General features: G+C 41.3%; 1 protein-coding gene across 1 annotated transcript; it reads right to left on the reverse strand.

Annotated features, from left to right (window-relative positions):
• Positions 1–5,611: 5,611 nt before the first annotated feature.
• On the reverse strand, positions 5,612–16,730 carry klf15 (Kruppel-like factor 15). The gene is made up of 3 exons (XM_046381875.1): positions 16,535–16,730; positions 13,050–14,520; positions 5,612–7,554 (listed from the first exon to the last, which is right to left on the reverse strand). Exons 2-3 carry the CDS (start codon positions 14,276–14,278, stop codon positions 7,386–7,388), a joined length of 1,398 nt encoding a protein of 465 aa, XP_046237831.1. The 5' UTR covers positions 14,279–14,520; positions 16,535–16,730; the 3' UTR covers positions 5,612–7,385.
• Positions 16,731–21,379: the final 4,649 nt, after the last annotated feature.

The raw sequence follows: 21,379 nt of genomic DNA on the forward strand, positions 1-21,379 counted from the left end.
GATCACAAGGGTAAGCAAACGTTTTTTTTTGTAAATGTGAATAAATAAACTTCAGTCAGCTACACAATGAGGATTTTCCTTCATCATGAGTACATAAAATGACGCATTTTACTCGGATGATACTCGTACATGTACAAAGTACGTTACCTGTATTCTGCAGCCAAGTACTTGCTTAATCTGAGAGTTTTTAATTCATGTTATCATTATTGATGCAACTATTAGTAGTTAGTTACCTAAAAAACAACAGTGCTCAAATAATCCATAAATCAATCTAATTTCTTTAGGGAAGCTATTGTTGACTACTAGGGAGATAAACCTATGCTGGTTTGGCTAGCATTGTTTTGTAAATTAAATATTAGCATTAATGAAACATTAATGACAGTTTTTAATCAATATTTCATTTCAGTAGTGTCAGTTTTTCACAGTAGGTATCCAAGAGTTTCCAAGGTGTTAGCAGGATAAAGCCTAGAGAAAGTAATGTCTTTGTGGGTGATGTGGCAGGTTGCTGAACAGGGAGCAGGTAGGACTGTTAATGTTTACACAACATAAAAAACCTCCTAGCATTAGTGCATCAGTGCACAATGCACTGAAAAAATCTCAGCTGACTTTTAGTCACAGCTAATCTAAGGTCTTGTTTACGCCGGTTTACTGTTGAAATCTTCTCTTCCTGTGTGGTTTCAGGAGGAGAGAATATGGCCTCCACTGGCAGCCTCTGAGGACGACACAGAGAATAAGAGAGAAAATATATGTTGCAGACATCTCAGTGGACCGACAATTGCTAAAGAGTAGAGGTTGCATATCTGTGTAGGAGTAGTCTGGGTAAACTAGGAGAACTGACAAAGTAGTTAACACTTAGATGGAATAAGCACATGGAAACAGAACAGACTCTGTTCAAGAACTGTTGAAAAGTACAATAATACACACACTGGGCAACTCTTTGACTCTCTTTTCTTGCTGGAGTGCAACAGGTTTTCCAATCTAAATGACAAAATATGTCATTTGTTGCTGTCTACTAAAATGACCGGCGATGATAGAACTAATGAAATTAAGGGACTATTAGAGAGTGATCAATGTAATGATTAAGAGACACAGTCAACATTGGCTGTTGGTGGGAGACGCAACACAAAACGTCTCTGCTGTCAAAATCACATGATTTATACACTCAACTACCCATCAACAAGGTCTGTGATGCAGAAACATAATATTGTCTAATATTGTGTCTAATATTCTTTGTGAGTAGTTTTTACCATTACCAGGATATTGTCTTATCTTTAAGGAGAAATTCAACTTTTTGTACTAGGAAGTTTTATGAATAAGACAACAGGAGTTTTAAAATACCAACACATCTTAAAATCAGGTGGCATCACTCACATAAGGTGGACTCACACACTGCAAGATGTCATTGAGATTATCGTGGCAGAGGCAGTGATGCACCACCACATGTGATCTCTCACGTGATCTCATGGGGAAGCAGAAAACGGAGTTTGACGTGGTGTAAAAACTTGCTGTATTAATGCTTTGCAGAGGGCTAAATGAATCTGAAAGTAAATTGGTGGGAACATGCAGTCAGCATGGACTGTCTATCCTTCAGTGAGTGCAGGTGAGTTTCAGTTTCTGTTCACAGTAGTATGCCAGTACAAGACAATCTAGGCCAAACATGGGCCATGTTTCAAACTTGTCTTACCAGTAGCCTAGTTAGGAGGAACTCTTGCAATCACACACTCTCACACACTGATACAACCACGTGGTCATATGCATAATGGCCCGCAGATGCTCTGCCCTTGGCTCTCAGTAGAGGATATCCTGATGACTGCCTGCTGGAGCTGCCAAGTCTTCACAGAAATGTAGCAAGAAATAATGCAGAGGCAAGGTGCAGATGAAAACATCATTCACTTTTAAACTGATTTTCCAGACAATGAAATTGGACTTCTTTCTAGTGGAGCCAACATACTGTACATAGTGTTATGTCTTGAGACAGAGCAGAGTAAACTCCAGATGGAACGTTGTGAACATGAGAACAAATTTAAAGGTTCATTCAAAAGTTATTGTTTAACATCAACCTCAGATGTGAGGTTTTTAACAGGCTTTAACTTTACCATTCCCTGGTTGCTTTACATAGCTGCTTGTGTTTTGTCAGTTAAATATTGCATCATTTTTGGATTTTACAAGCCTTGGTTCAAGGTGTTCCTGGCATTAGCAGGTAGCAACCAAAGACAGTTTATGTTTGTGCAAAACAACTGTTAATGTTTGATAAGCTTTCCCTCTGCCTGTGTTGCAACCTTGTCTGTGTTTTAATAATTGTTCACCACATGAAGAACAATAGAAATGTCTAAGCTACCATGTAAATACTGATGGCATAAAGTAAGCATACCACCGCTAACACTTAAGTTCTGAGGGGAAAAGGCTAAATCTTCTTCAGGTGTGTTCAGACAGAAAGTGAAGCAAATTTTTTGTCTTGTGTTAGACCACTGAGCTGTTAACGAAGTGCATTTTTGCCCCATTTAGCTCTAAGACAGTGATAGTTAGCAACATATGCAATAAGCATGGGTGACGCTGAGGGTGTGTTTAAGTTCTGAACTCACCAGAATAAGATAAGATAAGATAAGATAAGAACTTTATTGATCCCGCAGGAAATTGTTCTGCCAGTTGTTCTGTTGCAATACAAAGAAGCAAACACAAGTATCAAGTAATCACACAAAATATAAAAATAACAGAGTAATATAAAAAATAGCTGAGTACTATAAAAAAAATAACAGAGTGTATACATGATGAAGATAATCTAGAATCTCTAGTTCTTTATTTTCCTTGTACCTCTATGCTTCTTCTTGTCTCTGCACATTTATGAAGCAGATTTGGAAGCATAAGCATAATTTTTTGGGTAAATTTGAAAAATCTTTGACTCACGTGGATGCTTCTTTGCCTGGCATTTTTCTCCATTGACTTTGTATGCAGTTCTGAATAGCCACCTCGGCTCTGTATGAAGATACCTTAAAAGTCAGAATGTGCAGAAACAGATGAGTGAAGTAAACAATTTGGATAATAGCCTCATTTCTCAGAGTTCATAATAATGAGGCTTTGTATGGTATTTTGAAGGCCTATATTAACTTCCTAAAGCTTTAGTTTTGCATTTGCTACACACTTCTGGAAACGGCAACCTGACTAAGCAAATGACAGTACTTAGTTATTAACTGTCACACTGTGAGGTGCTTGGTTTGGTCAACAAAGGACCTGCAGTTTCCATAAACTGCGAATGTATTTTGCAGATGTGCTTGAGGTGATGTGTTCAAAGTAACTGAGAAGGGAAGAGTATGAGCAGCCCATTGTCTCATGATTTCCCTCCTGACAGGAACTGTGGTTCCCTGTGGGAGAAAGTACAGGCTGAGGTACCTCTGTGTCGATACACCTGCAGTTAGAACACGTGGGCACACACATATTCGGGTCACACAAACGTTTCCAAGATAACCACCCTTCTCCTGGACATGCAAAGTGCCGAACACACACTCATCACCCCGTTAAGTATCTATCATCATGTGTAGACTATAAATGAAAGATCGTAGACATTGTGCACAAATCCTGACAGCCACAGCCCCCTGCGATCCCCCAAAGCCGATTTATCAGCTCAGTACTAACTCACTGAACCTAGCTCAGACATAAAGCACTTCCTGTCGAGCCATCAGCATGTAACCTTGAGCCTGTCTGAACACCATAAAGCCAGTGGGAACACTGATAAGATACTGCATGTGTACATACAATATACGGCCTCCCGTGTATGGCACTTGATGTTATAGACTAAATGAATCTTGAGCTAAAAGAAGGAACTGTCCTGCGTGAAAAGAGATTAATATGGAATATATCCAATTTCATCTGCTCCTGACAACATATCCACAACTCAGTGTTTTCAGTTATTGGACTATTCCCACTGAAGCAATACTTCAGTAATGTGCAGACTGCCTTCATTCCCAGGTTGTCAAATATCAGTGTTTTGTTACAATACTCTGTGTCCCATAGAAATTTCATACTGTGCCTCATCATCATCTTAAATCAAGGCTGGCAATATTCTGTATTTTTCTTGTTGTTAATACCTCATGAGCACAACTCTTGAAATGACAATGAATTTGTCCTACAAACACACGCTATGTGTGCATCACAGCCTGATTTATCTTCTTCCTCTGTGCCACAGAGCTCCATTGTTGCTGTTGTCCCAAATACTCACAAGAGCACCAAATGTGTATTGCTCCACTGCTGAAAGTAGTCCTCAGCAAAAGCAATATTTTCTGTTATGTAACGTTTGATGAAAACAAAAGTGACCAACCTTTTCAGAAAATTACTGGGTCTTTTAATTAAATAATCTATAAACCTGATCCATTTTTAAAGGATTTGTTGACAAAGGACAAGCCTTTTCCTTTAGCTTTGAACCATTCTGGAGACCTGACCATGACCTGTGACTTGGGCCTACATTTCATTCTTATGAACATAAGCAAATGAATAATAGATGGACTGAAGGGATTGCTAATAACTTTATTTTATTCTGGAGTACCTTGTTATGCATTGTCACATACTTGACTGTGCCTATTTCAGGTAATATTTGCTGTTTTTTGAGATCCAGCAGAAACCTTTAGTTGTTTGGCTAATGAAATCAACCTTTAACCCTCCGTTAAATTTACTTCAGTAATAACAGCGTCTCCTGTGTGTATTACACGTGGAAAGACAGCAGCTTTGTGCCCATATTTTGTGAAGTAACTCTGCAGCCTGTACAGTATGTTTAATGTCTGTGAGTGGTTGTCAAGGTTAATGCTTCCACAGTGGGGTGGATCATATGGGATGAATTAGCCATTGCATCCCCCACCTCCTGCCTCTCTGTGTTTGTTTTGCACAAACTGTGCATCTCTGTGGAACCCTTCGTGTTTCACCTCATCGATACAGCAGATAAAGGACAGTCACCATGTATTTATATTGCAGGTAACATGATCTGCAACTTCAGCTCCTCACTCATTTCATAAACTGTCAGAATAGAACAGACTGTCAAGTACCTTATGTACAATGCAAACAAGCAAAGCAAACAGCCCTGCATGAGTTAAACTGCAGAGTGACATGCAGGCATGTACCGACTATTAGGCAGCAAAACACAAAAGTGATGTCCTCTGTTTCTATTTCTCAGAATGGTGCATTCATTTGTGGTGGACATCCTTGGAAAGGCTTACTGGATTCTACTGAATTTAAAAAAGTCTCACGTCCACATGTGAATAAGTACTCTAACGTCTGACACAAATTGCAGCAATCGTAAAAATGTCTGGTGCAAAGCTATGTTGGATGTTTTCATTCATTTACAGCACAGTGTAAAGCTGAAAACTAGAATTTTCTGGAATCAGACCCCTTTGGGATTATCTGGGGGAAAGGGACAGCACTTAGGCTGGTGAAAAAAAAAAAAGCCCACTTTTTTTTCTTGAATGTATTGTGTATTATATTCTAAAACCTCTGGGACATGTAGAGACTGACAAACATACTCTAGGATTGTGAAACACATGTGGTTGGATGAGGTATTGAAGCTCGAAGTTTGTGTTTGCAATAAATGATGTCAGCCTCCTCCGCTTATTGGTCTTAAAGTCCTAGAGACCACAAAGACACATTTGTTTCTGGTCAGGTTTATTTGTAAATGATAGAACAAAGAAAAAAAATATATAGAATGTATTCATATGTACTGAAACTTTAAGTTATGTACACATTTAGGGTTTACACTAGAAATCTTCACAACCACTGATTTGTTTTTAAGGGATGGTGTCAGAATAGTCTCTGTGTGTTTCCTGGATGCAGCAATGTACACTCCTGCATATTTACATACATTCATAGGATGCGATAAAACACCTGTGTTCGCACAAGCATTAGAAATTCAAAAACTGAATGAAAGGAATGATGTACAATGTTGTGTACCCCTGCTTGTTGTCACTTTACATACATGAGTTATGCGTGGCGGGCATCATCGCACTCCTGCATGTTCGCAGCAGGGTGTGGTAGCAAACAATGTCTGAGAACAATTGGGGAATAAGAAAGTGTGTCATGGCCTCAAAAGAGATGTTGTGACTACATTTCCCAGAAGCTCATCCTCCTGGTAGTTCAGCACCATGGTGTGTAGTGTGTCCACTGATATCACCTCAACATTACTGCCGGCTGAGGTCAAAGGCCGTCAGGGTGTCTCCAGTAACCGATTAAGCAGAGCTGAGGCAGATTTTGTGTCAGCAAAATAACAGTTCAAATAATAATATCAGACTGAGACATTCAGTTCTGTGGCTATGCACTGAGTGATATGGGCCATATTACAGTATGACACATTTTGAACCCTTAACGTCCCATTTAAATATGCATCACTGAAAAGCCTGATGTCCCAACCCATTTGGCTCTCCAGTGAGGATCGTGTGGTACAGCAAAAGCGAGACGAGCAGAAGAACAGCAAGTACGTACATGTGATTTAGCTTAATAAAATAATGAACAATAAAACGATGAACAAAGATTTATCACATTTGTCATTCATCAAAAGGCTTGACTTAACAATCACTGTGCACTTAACCTTTTAGTTTCACTTTTGCATTTCTTGTGTTGCTCTGTCATTCTCATCCTCCCTGTGCCTCAGCATGTTAACAAACTTGCTGTGTGAGAGGAACCCCTGTAGCTTATCATGAGATTTCCCTTACTTTGTTATGCAATCAGCAGTTGATGTCCACATATTATAACCAGTAACTCCTTGTGCATAAACACAAAGTTGAATAATAAAAATATTCCTCAATGGTGCTGTCAGTGAACTGTGGTGCAAGGCAGCAAAAACTAGGACAAAGCTATCAGAGAAACCTCACAGCAAAAACCTCTGTGGACCCCAGGAAGAGTAACTACCACTCTGGTAGTAGCTAATGAGGATCAGAGAGAACTTCACTCTGACTTCCTAAACATTGCATAAAATGAGGAATGTCCAAGACATTGGCAGCTTTCAGGAAGATAAAAGGCAGTTGTTTTTATCCAGGTAGAATGGCTATTACCAAAGCTATCACATAATCCAGACTAAATGAAAATAAGCTTATCTTCTGCTGAGGCAGGTGATAAGAACAGAACAAACATAAGGAGAACAACATACAAAAGCACCAACAGCAACGACAACCTTCAGCTGATTACAGGATGGTAACTGTGCTGGTTTTCTTTTGTACAATAAATTAGAAAAATCACAGATAGCTGAAATAAAAGCAAGGCGTGCCCCACTCACATATTCGGATTGACTTGACAAAGACACAATCATTTGCGCCCACACCTGTACATTCATGCCCACATCTTGCTTTTGTGGCCTATGTCTGTATGAGAGTGATCTCAGCAATCCCAGTAATCCCAGTGTTCCGAGCAGGGCGTCAGTTTGCTGAGCGAACTGTCCGGCTGATTCGCGGAAAGCGGTGAACTTTGATGTGTTTTGACAGGTGGTCACTGCGGGCGAACTTCTTCTCGCACACTGGACACTGGTAGGGCTTGACACCCGAGTGGGACCGCCGGTGTCGAGACAGCTCATCCGACCGGGAAAACCTAAAAGGAGGAAAAGAAGGAGACGTTTGATATAAAGAAATGGGGAAAGTCAGCAGTGAGGTGTTACATGACTTGGACTACAGTTAGGAATCTTTGACTCGATTTGACAAGAGCATAAGAGACTGAGTTAACCTGAACACCACTGACTCATGGCTTTGCTTGGAATTTAGCCTTTTGACTTGCAATGACTTGATATCCGTCCCAAAACCAAAGGTTAAGATTTATAGCAATAAAAAGTGTGCAGCGAGTTTTTGTTTTTCCTAACAACGGATGTGTTTTTAAACCGCCAGGGGGAAACCAGCCCTTTATCACATTCAGGATTAAAACATTCAAGTAGGCAGACCTCGAATTTTTTATCTTTTGCCAGATTAAATGACGAGGTTCACCGGAAACTGGATCAGCTAATAAAATGAATTTCCTGAGATCTGCCAAAAGTCAAAATGAAACTTGTCAAAGAAGGTAAAGATCAGTCACTCTGTAGATGATCACATTCTTTTAGTGCTAAACCAGTTGCATGACACATGCAGAAAGTCTTCTGATCATGAGGAAACTATTCTTCTTACCCCCTCTTAGCAAATAATCTGATCTGTCATAAACATTTAGATGTAAACATGTGTTTAAAGGTTATTTTACAGTGCTTGGCAAGTGGCTATGCAATGCAATCCAAAGAATAACCTTGATCTTTCCACCGCCCTTTTGTTATTATTTTGTATTTCTGGCCATTCCCTCAAATTTTCTCACTGAGCCCCTCAGCATAATTATCTGTCATGAGCAAGAATGCTTCGCCTGTTGACGATACAACTTATTTGCCTGTAACTCATTTGGACAAAACACCGCAGCGGGATTAGCATGCAACTCATATGCTTCTTGGCTGGAGCCAGAGGGGTGACAGCTCCAGGGCTTCTTCCCAGCAACCCAGTTCTATGACTCTCCCCAGCCAAGCTCTGCATCCCAGATGTTGCTCTGCTGACCTGACAAGATGATGAATTGATACAATCGCACCCTGTAATTAAGCACCAACAGAGAGCTGCAGTACTCTGTCATATGTGGATGCAATACGCTTACAGCTAAGAGCTAAAGCAATGCTGCTGCAGTAACAGAAATGAATAAGTTACATGCAACATTTGACATCAGAGACAGACACTGACAATAAAACCCTTCTAAACACCTACCTAGGAATGTACTACCTAGAACAGCAATGTTCTGCCTTCATTTTGCCAGTTGGCCATTCACCACATTGCAGTGAAACATTCTCCTCTTACTATTGTGAACACTTGATCCATGGAGGTTTTATAATTCTAAAACTGTCCTTGAGCTGAGAAAAGCAATTCAAAAATCTTTGAAGTCAATGTAGAGTCTATGGACCAATCTGGAAATTACAGGCACGAGCAGTGGGAGAAACACTGCTGTGTGTATTCAGTGGGCCACATAGCCTGGAAGCTAGGTAAGAAAATGTCATGGGACTGAATAGAATCCTGTTCTAAATAATACATCCATCGACCTACCCCTTATTCGCTGGTATAGATTGGATTGGACAGATGTTTTAACTTTCTGTCCATCATCTTCTGTCGGCTGGAATTGGGATCTCATAGGAACCAACATACATGTTGTAATGCGCAGGCTTTTACTGTAATGTGGAACAGGTACTCAAAATCATCATTTCAAGATGGATGTAGGATGAAATTTCAGAAAATTATATAAAATAAAGACACTAATGGATTAAACAATGGTCTCATATAATGTCCTGTGTCTCAGTAAACAGTATGCAACCAAATCTGATCAACAAACTGTTCTGACGTACTTTGTAGACATGGTCTCATTCTTTAAACCGTAACACAATCACTGCCACTCTGAAGCCTGACATTCCACCATCTGGTTTGGATCTGTTGCTATGTGAAATAAAGTTTCACAGAAACAGACAGGATCATCTTGCTGTCATTTCTTAGTCCCAACTGAATCAATTTGAAGCAGTTTTCTGTAAGATTTGTTTTCATTTCATGTACGTATTTTTTTCTTAGATAAACAGTTGAATATCTGTATTAAAAGTTATTGTTCTTCAGGTTGGCACCTTTTTGCCACTTTGAAGCAGGCAGGAATGAAACACATATAATTCTGTGCAGATCTCTTCTTCTGACCTTGAAAGAGAGGTGCACACTACATCCAGAAGTTTCTTGCTTCCAGTTAGGCCTTTCCCTCATGTGTGGACACATTTCTCTTGAGACCCCCAAGGGAGTCCCCAGCTTGATTCCTCTAACAGTCTGTGAAAGAGCTGAGTAACACAGCCTGGACTTGACTATATCATGTTCTCTGCATTGAGGCATCTTTTGAATCTATAATCAATGTAATATTCTCCTTCTGAAACTCTAACACAAACTATGGTGAATCATATATTATTTAACTGATCAGCTGAAGTGTCTATCAGGCTGTTGCAAGTTAATAATAAATGAGACAACAGGTATGACATGATTGTTTTCAACTAGCAGGGACTGCCTTACCTGTTCACATAGTACCAATGCATGATGGTGCTATGATGGTGCTTTAAAGCTCTACACACTCTATGTTGACTCTGACAGGAAGTGACAAACCATGACTAAGACCTCTGAAAATGCAGTGCCACATAGGAAGAAATGAGTTTAATATGACTACTGACAAAAACTTTAAACCCATATTGACGCTTCTAATAAGCATAAATGAAAACACCATTCCAGTCGGTGTCAATCTGAGCATCTTCTTTTTTGGCCACTACTTTGTCATGTGGTTTTAAACGTGAAAAATCACTTCATGGAATGAGAATGATTGAGTGCTCACTGAACTGTGTCCCCTGGGGAAAAAACATTTAACTGCCTTTGGACCCCAGACCCCCAGGAGCCGACACAAGCTCCAGGTTCACTGCATTTCACTTAGTCTTTGGTCTTATGTAAAGGGGAACTGTGTGAACATTTCTAAAACCTTAATTATATTAGTTTTATATTATATTAGTCACTGTAGATGGGAGAAGGTGGTGGCCTGGTGGTGTAGTTGATACAACATTTAGTGTAAACATAGAGAAGCCACTTATCTATACTTATCTACAGTACTGGAAACATGAGAATGGTTTGAGGGAAATGAGAAAATTTGGTATATTGATCTACCTGGAAGAGAGCAAATTTTGTTGTTTCTAGAACGACACTGTTATACATCTGAATATACAGTAGCACACTCAGTGCCACTCCCTCCCTGTTCCTCCCGGTCTAAGAGGAACCTTGACTGATCCCTCTCTTCCCTTTTATGCAGCGTGGCAGCCTGGACGTTCCTAGCCCACAGTCATGGTAACTATTCAGCACTTTGTCTTTGTTCGCTCTACTTCCTCACTGCTTCTCCCTTCAAATGATTGTGTGCAAAACTGAAACAGGCCTTTTCCTCCCCCTCTCCGCGTACATTTCTCCCAACTTTTTTTTCCTTTGGTCGGCCCCCTCATTTATCCCATTGCATACAGTGGGTCACTCGCACACATACTCACACACTGCCTCTCTCACACACACACTTGCATCCAAACTACATCCTGCCTTTTGTGTACAGACAAGAGCCCTTTGTTAGTTGGAACACACAGCCTGGATTACTACTGCACAAATTTCTGCTACTACCCTCATGTATTAGGACACACACACCATCTACAAGTACAGTCTATGACCGGTGGCAAGTTGCCATGTTGGTGCTAGAGTTCAATGGACCAACACAAAGCTTTTAAGGGATATTACTGCTCACTCAGTACCTGATGTAAAAGGAGGGTTTATTAATTATTGAATATTTAAAAGAGGAGGCTCCTCCAAGACTGATTTTTGCAACAATTGCAACAACAATTGCAACAATTTACTCACAGCTCTCTGGTTCGGATATTTCTTGACTGGCATGGTTACCAAGCATAATGTAAATGTAAACATAACAAATACACTCACCAACGCATGCATACAATGCACATCACGAATAACACTCACAACATGTCAGTATTTGTTACTGAGTGGAAAAAATATCATCTTTAGCAGAAAATGCCAATTAAAATCCATAAAGTCCCTAAAATTCCAGATATGAGATATAGATGTCTTACCTTGTTTTTTGCCAAAGATGACTTACACACAGTCCTTTCCCAAAAGTCTTTAATTGTGTGTTCTAACTAGGAGCCATCAGTTAGCAACCACTTGCTAAAGAAAACATGGCTGAGGAAGTCAAATGCTGAACTCATTTCACCAGTTTAAGTGAGTCTCGCTGGCTGACCTGATGTCCTCAGGAAAACCGCCAGCTCGACTCTGGCAACTCTGGGCTCGAGTCACACTCCATCTCACACACATAAACACTCCAACACACACACACACACACACACTTTCAGACTGATGAATGCAAAAAGACACTTTACGTTAATGAGCAAAGAGATTGCCTTACTGATGAAGACTTCTTTCTCTGCCTTTCTCCATTACTCACAGCAGGTTACAAAATTAGATCTTGCAGCTTTATTCTTAGCATACCCAAATACACACACATAAACACACTCATGATGTCCCAGCAACTCCACAGTGTCCAGAGTCTCAACAGGAGGTGCCCATGTTATGCCCATCTGAGTACATCCCACATGCTCTGTCCCGCATTTAGTTTAGATCGGCAAAAAAAACCCCAAAAAAAACATCCCAGCTATTCTTGCACATCCCAGTTATCTCACTGCCTGACAAGAAGTGTGATCGTGCAAGCAAATCTGTCCGTATTGCCACCACCTCACATCATGCCAATTAACATTTGGGAGGCTGCATAACAACCATTAAAGGCTCTTCAGCTCCAGGGCTTAATGAAAAGAAAACAGTATGATTGTTTTTCCTGTGCTTTTCTATTACAGATCCTTGAATAACAAGATCACCCTGTCTAGTTGCTGAAGCATATTGCTGAGATTCAGTTCAACAGAAACCCAGTAAAGCTTTGCTTCCACCGTAATGAACCCTATGACGAATAATGACATTCATGTTGTAGGGCCTCTTATTTTCAGCTGCTCTGAGCTTTGGGAGTGTGTGTGTGGAGGGGGCCTGCCCCTCAAGACCCTCTAAGTTCCCTCACCAGTGCTAATACATGACCCTTAAAGCGACAGGTCAGTTCAAGTGTCAGTTAAAATCTGCACCACACTTGGTTCCATTAAGCAACATGACACCATACACAGCACATGGACATGCCCCACTGACATACAATTACTGCTGCGTTCAGCAAACAGGCCATACTAACAAATGGAGGTTAAGCCCTTTTAAATCACACAGACGCATGCTAGAATCTTCTGTTATTGCTCAGTGTGTGGTGAATAAACAGACCTTTAAACAGACTTTATATAACACGTCATAAATATGAGTCAATCACAGAGTCTAGTCTGCGGCAGTGTTCACCGACGTTCATTTTGAATGAACGATTAATGTTGTCAGCCAGTGGTTTTTTTGTTTACATAAAAATACATTAATTCAGTCCGCACTTCTCTGACCAGTACCCACCTCCACCCGCAGCCCTGCCAGTTGCAGGTGAAAGGCTTCTCCCCCGTGTGCCTCCTCAGGTGGGCCTTCAGGTGGCTGCTCTTGGTGTACATCTTGGTGCAACCAGGAAAAGTGCATTTGTGCATTTTGATAAGATCCGCCATCGGGTTCTTCTGAAACTTTTGTCCTCCAACAAGAATCCCTGATCCTTGGACACTTGAGCTATCCCCAAGTCCCAGAGGCTTGGCTGCAATAGGGACAGGCGCTATGCGTACAAACTTGGAAGAGACATTAATGCTGGGGGAAGGCAGAATGTGGGGCACCAGGGCAAAGGTCTGACCTTGGATGTTGACCAGTAGCTGCGCAATTTTGATGTCTGAGGATGTGGTAGGCTGTGGGGGATGGGCTACTGGGGTAAGAGGTGCTACCGTGGGCTCCTGTTTGATCTGAAGAGGCTGAATCTGTAGGATGACCGGCATCCCACTACCATTAGTGCCGCTGCCTGCTGACAGTTTGCTGCCCGATGCCTTCTTGGCCCCTGTGCTGGAATCAAGTGTGGGGTTAACTGTAGTTTTGGTCTCAGTGGAGGCAGCAGCGCTGGCAGTGGGGGCAGTTTGTTCTGAATACTTGGCCTCTGGCTCCAGCTTAGGCTCAGGGGAAGCCTTTCTGCACAACTCTGAGCCAACCTCCAGACCAAGAGCCTTCTCCATTCCCACTCCTAAACCTGGGCAACTTTCTCGGTTGTCATGCTTCTTTGTTACCACTTCCATATTCTCCTCCAGGAATTCTTCAATCTCTTCCAGTGTAGGCTGGAAGGACCCTCCAAGCTGTTCCTCTGTCTCTACATTTGACCAGGTGAGGAAGTCAAAATGCTCCTCCTTGACAGGCTCACATTTAGAGGGCTCATCACTCCTTGAGTCCCAGACAAAAGAGGATAATGGTACAGGTGCCACAGACCCTGTCGGCACACTATTGGCACCTCCTAAAGAGGCCTGAGACAGTAGGTGATCCAGGATGCTGTCCTGACTCTCAGCACTAGAGTTGCTGCCGTAGCTGGAGCTGAGAACCTGAGAGTCTGGGCTGGAACAAGAGCAAGGGCTGGATGACTCACTCAGGTCGTCCTCTGAAAATGGTGACTGCATCACCTGGTAGGAGCCCAGATCTGTCACCATGTCTGACAACCGATAGGCCTGTGGAGAGCCACCGTAAGGAAGAAAAGTCCCCTCGCTTACTGGGGAGTTATCTACCATCCCTAGATAGTGCCAAAGTGCTGTCTGTTGCTGGACTTGGAGTCTGTGTTTTGGATGATTTGTAAGACAATTATTCCTTGTGCAGCTGGAAAAGTTGGGCCAAACAAGCACAGATCACCAAGGCCACACTTCCCACTCGGGTGAGATAGCGAAACACCTGGTGTGCTCTCTCAGGGTGGAAAGAGTAAACGTCGGGGAAACACTCTTCCAATCCAAGGTCTCCGCACAGGAAACAAGTCCGTCTAAATAGAAACAAAGAGAGAGAGAAGTCTGTCTTAATTCGACCTGTGCCTACTTCTCAAATTCAGAAGAATGTACATTAACTTTAAAGAAAGGCAAGTTTGAAGTTGTTGAAATTCGCAGTCGGCGTATGCAAATTCTAAAATTAAATAGCATCATTTCAGACCTAAAGTATGTATTTAAAAGCAGTTGCGTCACAATATCAGTGGAAAAAATAACCATGAAAAACACAAAGAATTTACAAAGAAATTATTATTGCTGGAGAATCACTTAAACAGAGTATCTACAGCACTGGTTCCCACTCCTTTTGTTTGTGACCCTTTACACCCAAGTCGTGACCCAAGTCTCGTCATAGTTGCATCAAAGTGTGATGTTCCCTCCTCAAAAAGAATATTTCGTTTGTTTTGGGGATCCTGAATTTCAAAAAATAAAAAATATTTAAGAAAAGAGTGTGTGCAATTTTGAGCTTAAAGGTTCATTCTTGACCTTGAAGGTAAATGTCATCCATGGGCTGGCAAAGACCATGAGCACCAAAGCACCAAACCTTGAGTTTAGATTATTTTGTCAAGCTTAGTTTAGGGTGTTGTGTCTGCATTTTTCTGTTAACCAACTCATGACCCCTCAGGTTTATCCTCCAACAGACGGCAGGAGTTCCCCTGGTTGGGAACCACTGTCCCTCTCTATACTGTAGATTACTTTGCTGTGTGGAATCACCTTTGTTAGATAAGAATTTGCTGCTTCTAGATTCTACAAATCAATTTTTACTTATGTTTCAGACTGTTTTCCAGACAAAACAAGGTACTGGGTGACATTATACAGTGCATTGGGGTACCGTGATGGACTAGATGAGAGATGTATTATAAAACAAACAATGAATTGAAAATGTAATCTGAAGACTTTTCATAATTTGAACAATCTTTAAGTGGTATCAGATCTTAAAATGGTTTTAACCTGTCGTTTAACTTTTTCAGCTGCTTCATAACAGGGTGATTAACCAACAAGCTTATCGCTTTTTTTATGGTGGCCTATTTAAGTGTCAGGCTTTGTGTTTCATACTTGTCTATCAGTGGACTATAGCTGCTTTTCGTGGCTCAGCAACAGTTAGAGTGTACTCACTTTATAGGTCAATTTTGCTTCACATTTGTTTCGATAATGTCCTGCTATAGACTTCATAAATAGGTTACTTTCCTGGAACAGAGATGGTCGGTCATACTTCCACCCCCTCCCCTATCCGCTTTCCCTTTCCAGGGGCCCCTGCATGGTTTGGGTGACCGAGAGTAAACCCGGCCAGAGGAAAGAAAAAAAAAAAAACTATCAACATTATTATCAGCAAACACCGCATGGGGCAGCCGGGAGCAGCGTGCGCTCCTCGGCTCCATGCGTAAATCACCTGCTCTGCTTGTTTACGGGATGATTACAGAGCAGTAAATCAGTCACATCGCAGCCTCTGAAGTTGGGACAACACATTTCACATATCAGTCATCAGATCTATCGTTAAAAATTGCAGGCTGGTGCGCTATGTTTGCCCTGCATGGCGGGGGATCATTTTTTATTCATTTCACATGTTTACGGAAAGGAAAGCTTGGGCATCCCTAATGACTTCCTGTTCTAATACAGCCGGGGCCTTACATTTGTGTTTACAACTTCATGTTTTTATTTTTTTGCTAGAAAACAGTTCTCACCATTAACTGTTCACCACCATCAGACTATGCAGGCACATCGGAGATGCTGTAAACCCCGTCATACGCGCAGCTCCGAACACTAGACTCATTCAAAAATCATTCACTTACATATTGCAGTTAAATTGAGAAAAAAAATCCTTAATCTGTAATAATCTACAACATAGGACTGCGTGTCGTGTTTTCCTGCCCGTCCCCAGCGCGGTGCATAACGCATGAGTAGACGCGCGTCTCCGCTCTCAACGTAAACATGTTTTCGTCCAGCCTGCTGCAGCGTATGGCACGGTGCACATACACGCTGAATCCACCATTACATAAAACAAAACGCCAGGCTTACCTCGATCACTCAGAGCAAATGTAATCCCAGTGCAAAAGGCGCAGGGAGTAGGGTTTGATCCGTTGCATCCGACGGGGCGGTCTATTGCCACAGCAGTTTTTGCCCTTGAGACTCGCCATGCAGCAGTAGTGTTCAGTCTGGACGGAGCGCTGGCTGAGTTGTACTATATGACCGTCACATGACTGCCAGTGTGCGTTACACGGTGACCGTAGTGGGAACTGAGAGGCTGCTGCTGAAGGCTCGTCCCCGCTCTGCAGCCCCATTGGTCGGCTGTGGCGGGATGGAGGCGGGTCTGCACGTCTGTCACTCAAAGGTTCTGCTGCGTGGAACAACATGTGGGACTCCGCTGTGAAAGAAGGAAGCTGAGCTGTAACGTGTTATCGTGAAAAATAACAATGACGGGGCACGTGGAGGTTATGTTTTCATCAGCATGAGGACTGTTTAACACTGAGTGATCCCAGTGTGTATGGCACAAACCGCACAACAGCAGATCTGTTTCATATATGTTATCTTTTTATTGATGATCTTTTTATTTTATGTCTGATTTAAGCAAAGTTGTTTTGAAGTACTTTTCCAAATGAGCTGAGTTGTGATTAAAACCAAAGACATGGAGATGACGTGACAAGAGCTCAAACCACTGTTGTCCCCAGTCCTGGCCCTGGTCTACACAGAGACCTGAGTGATACAGTACAGGAGAATCTGGCAGGACGGCAGATCAACCTGTAGAATACATGTAGAAGAGCTTTCTCAAAACTTAAAATTCCTTGCAAGACTTTGCTAGACGATATTTGTAATAGTAATTGTGATTGTTTTAATTATTTTGACTGTTTTTGTTTTCTTGTTGTGATCTTGTCTTGCCTATATGTGACTTCAGGTTGAGAAAGAGATGTTTATGTCAATGAGATTTCCCAAATAAACTAACATTAATTCTGTAGAAATTATAAAAAGACATATAGATTGCATAAAAAGATAATACATAACAATTTAAATGATTTATTTTTCCCAGAACAGATGCAGACTGGCTGTTCACGCCGGCCCCAGTCCTTATGCTAAGCTAAGCCCAACAGCTGCAGTATCCAGCTCCACATTTATCATACAGTGCGATCGATATTTTCATCTAACTTTCTGCAAGAAGTAGGAAAAGTGGCAAGTCAAGGTCAAATCACAAGAGCAAGTCAAGTCTTTCAGGTCTCTGTCAGAATGTCACAACATAAGGAAGTTTTCCTCTTTTAGTTAGATGTTATGAGAAGTAAGACGGTAAGTCAAGCAAGGCCAAGGATGACACAATAATGTCAAAAACTTATTTCCATTGTAAAAATGCAGGTGAGTCCAAGTGACCCTTTCCTTCCAACATCGTCCTCATCAATGCGATCAGTTCATAATCCTAAGATCACCAATACGAAAGATAATAAGCTCACATGTCCATGTTTTATACGTCTGTGTCTCCTTAAGTACTAATATGACCCTTTTTTTGAAAACGATGGTGTCTGTTATTTTGATATGCAAATTTAGTCCAGTACCTGACACCACAGAGCCTAAAGGAGCAGGTACCAGAGTTTTAATTCAGCAAGCAAGCTATTGTGTACTACGCTGTCGTTGTAGTTGTACTGCTCAATCCCTCTGCAGCTTACAACTTTAATATGTCAAGTCAGTGGTGCCAGTAATTCAACATTCAAGGTGTGTGGCTGCATGTGCAAGGCCTGCACAGCACTGTCTTATTCCTTTTTCATTGTTTGATGACTTTACACTAGAGACCTTGATGTTTTTACTTAGAGTTCAGAGTCAGGTTTAGTCTCCAGCATGTCAAGTCTGTGTCAGGACTCACGCCCTTGTTTTTGTGGCACGAGTCCGGGTTGGGTCAAAGGAGCAGGTCTGCACCTCTATCCAAGACGCCGGTTAGTCCATTTCAATGCTGATAAATAACTTATTAAATTACACAAGTGATCAAACAAATTAATAAATAAAAAAATCATCATTAAAAACAACAAATACAAACAATATTTTGTCTCTTTGTAGACAAAATATTGTGGCAAATTTATATTATATTATCAATATATTTAGCAGACAGTTTTGAGCATATTTGGATAATGGTGGATATGTTCTCCCAGTATATATTATAATTACTACTGTGGTTTGTTGCAAAAATTCTCTAAAACAGCCCAAGTCTTTACATAAGAGAATTCTAGGAGGACAGCGTCTTCAAAGTGGAAAAGTCTCAATTGGTGTACGTTGTGTAGAACTGATGTTTATTAGCTCAACAGCTGACATTGCAAACTTGTTGATTGCGTGTGATTATGAAATCATAATGAATTTCTTTAATTCCATTTCACTAAACATTTATCATCCTGTATTTCTCTGCTTGTCTGTCTGTCTGTGTGACTTTTGGATAAGGATTCGTAAACCTAACCCTAAAAAAGATTTGTGCCCGTCATACAGAGGCAGACATTTACAGGTGTATAAATAAACTTGTCAGTGCTCTCTAGTGGACAGTCAGTGTATTGTCTAAATTGCCATTTGACAAGAAAGTCTAACCCCAACATTCACTTTCTATCATGCCACAGGATCTTCCTCGGCAGATGTGATGATGATCAGAAGCTTGTGTGGACGCTTGTGGTGACATTGTTTTCTCAGCTGCTGATTTTTACAGTCATAGATGAACTTTGAACTTCTTCTTCAAATGTATATCTTTCATTTCTTCACTGTGACTCCCACTGCTAGTGTCCCAGCATGATTACAATGGAACATCCGGTCATTTACTTCCTGTCAGCTGGCCTATCACAGGCTTGTCAGAGGTAAGTGTGGGTAACTCTGGGTTAGAAGCACTCAGAGGGTATCAGTAACTGAACTCACATCAGCACTTCCTCACACACAGAGGATCTCACTTTCTGAGGAACAATGTGGGTGAACCAGCCATACTCTTTGTTGAAGTAGTCACTCTAGGTTTCTGAGAGACACATCACACAGACAGACAGAAAGAATGTGTGTGTGATAATTATTCTGGGACTTTAGCAGCTGTAATTAAGTGCGCACACACACATAATCGGCTACAGGGTGGCAGACTTTTTCAAACCCCACATTGTTGCATTTTAGCACCTGGAGGAAGGAGCTGAAAATAGACGCTGAGGCGGCAATGTGTTTTCTCCCCTTGTGATGATTGTTAGTGATTCCACAGAAAGCCTGTTTGTTCTCATGGGCCTTTGTTCATCTTTTCCTGTTGAGAGAGGGAGGGTGCTGACTGATGAGAGGGTTAAATAAACGCTTACAGTAGCAACGCTGTCTTAAGACTTGAACTTACTGTAAGTAGCGATACACAATAATACTTGAAAACATGTTAGAGACTTTTAATTTTGCAACTGATTAAGCTACACTGAGTACTAATAATAACACGAGTGTGGAGACAAGTCTGGAGATTTGAGACTAGCTTTTTAACCATGAAACCGTAAAACTAAAATGAAAAACAGGTTAAATCCAACCTTTGTATCCTCCTGGCCTTATTAAAAATGGGTCATTAAAACTTGTCAGTAATATCCCCAATCCTTAAACCAGCCCTACCACTGTTTATGCTATTTATCTGGCAAAATGAGTAGGATAACGATTTGAGCAATATGATCATGTGTGCTACTTGCTAGGGTACAAACTGTCACAGGTAAATAATAATCTGCTATTTAAAAAAGTGTTATAATCAGCCAGATGTGCTAGTCAGCTTCCATGGAATCATATCATTCATTTCTGTTTTAGCTAGACTACTTGGAAATGTCCCAGGAACGCAATTTTACGTAATTCTGTAATAAAAAGGCAGATTTGTCCTATTTCAGTCTGCATGAAGATAGTAGTAGATAGTTTAGAGGAGAGGAACAAAACAGCCGAATCTGGACACATAGTAGTAGAATCAGTTTATTGTTGGTATTAACCTCTTACGGGACTGATTGACAAAAGGAGAACATCACCAGACATCCTTGGACACAAAGAACAAAATTTAAATCCGCTGATCTCTTTTAGCAAATTGTCTCCAACCATAACTGCCTCTTCATACAGTCGCCCGCTGTCTTCCATCTCTGACCCTGCACTTGAAGTGTCAGGTAAAGGCTGGACCGGGCTCTCCGTGAGGCTACCATGTGTGCGACAGGCAGAGCAGCATGTCTGTCTGATCCCACTTGACCTCTTAATCCAGCTATAAATCAACTGGAGCCAAAAGCCACAAGACTGTCCCTGCTGGCCCTCAGTTTAAGGGCATGGTCCGGATGGATGAGAGCACCTCTGAATCGAGGATTAGTCGCTTGCCTTTGCCCTCCTCCCCCTCCCTGTGTGACTTTCCCCAGGGACATGTGAAGGCTCTGATTTTCAGCTGCTAAATGTTGAAATCTGGTGACTCCCTCCATCCAGAGACGCTGAGAGGTCTAAGAGGGCCGGAGAATCAGTGTAAGCAAGCCAGATTACTTACTATTACTTTTACTATTACTATTACTACTTACTATTACTTATAGCGACGCACCATGTGAGATACAATACAGTACAAGATTTGACACCATTATTTACTCAGTCATCACACATACAGAAGTACAACAATTCAAAAAAATATGTGGTGATAGAAGAACTTGACCTTTTTGATAAGCGTTGTCAGACTATACAATAATAGATGTTATATAGCCAGAATTTTTTGCCAAAAGGCATTGCATCAACAGAAATTTTTCATATGATTTCCTGCAGCTTTTTCTTCAAATCACTTGAATAAATGACGTGGACCAAACTGCTGCCCTTCTTCGCTGTCTCTGAGCACCCTGGTGAACCTTTCCTCCCACCTGATGGCAGCTCACCTTAATAAAATAAAGTACCCCTGAGAAAAAT

Source organism: Scatophagus argus, chromosome 3, assembly GCF_020382885.2.
Source record: "Scatophagus argus isolate fScaArg1 chromosome 3, fScaArg1.pri, whole genome shotgun sequence".
NCBI lineage: Eukaryota > Metazoa > Chordata > Actinopteri > Scatophagidae > Scatophagus > Scatophagus argus.

Bases quoted from the DNA above. Each gene is read 5' to 3' on its own strand.
- klf15 (XM_046381875.1), bottom strand. From the start codon at position 14,278: ATGGTAGATAACTCCCCAGTAAGCGAGGGGACTTTTCTTCCTTACGGT. The intron at 7,555-13,049 runs GTGGGTACTGGT...TCCTCCTTTTAG, and splicing joins TGGCAGGGCTGCGGGTGGAG to GTTTTCCCGGTCGGATGAGC.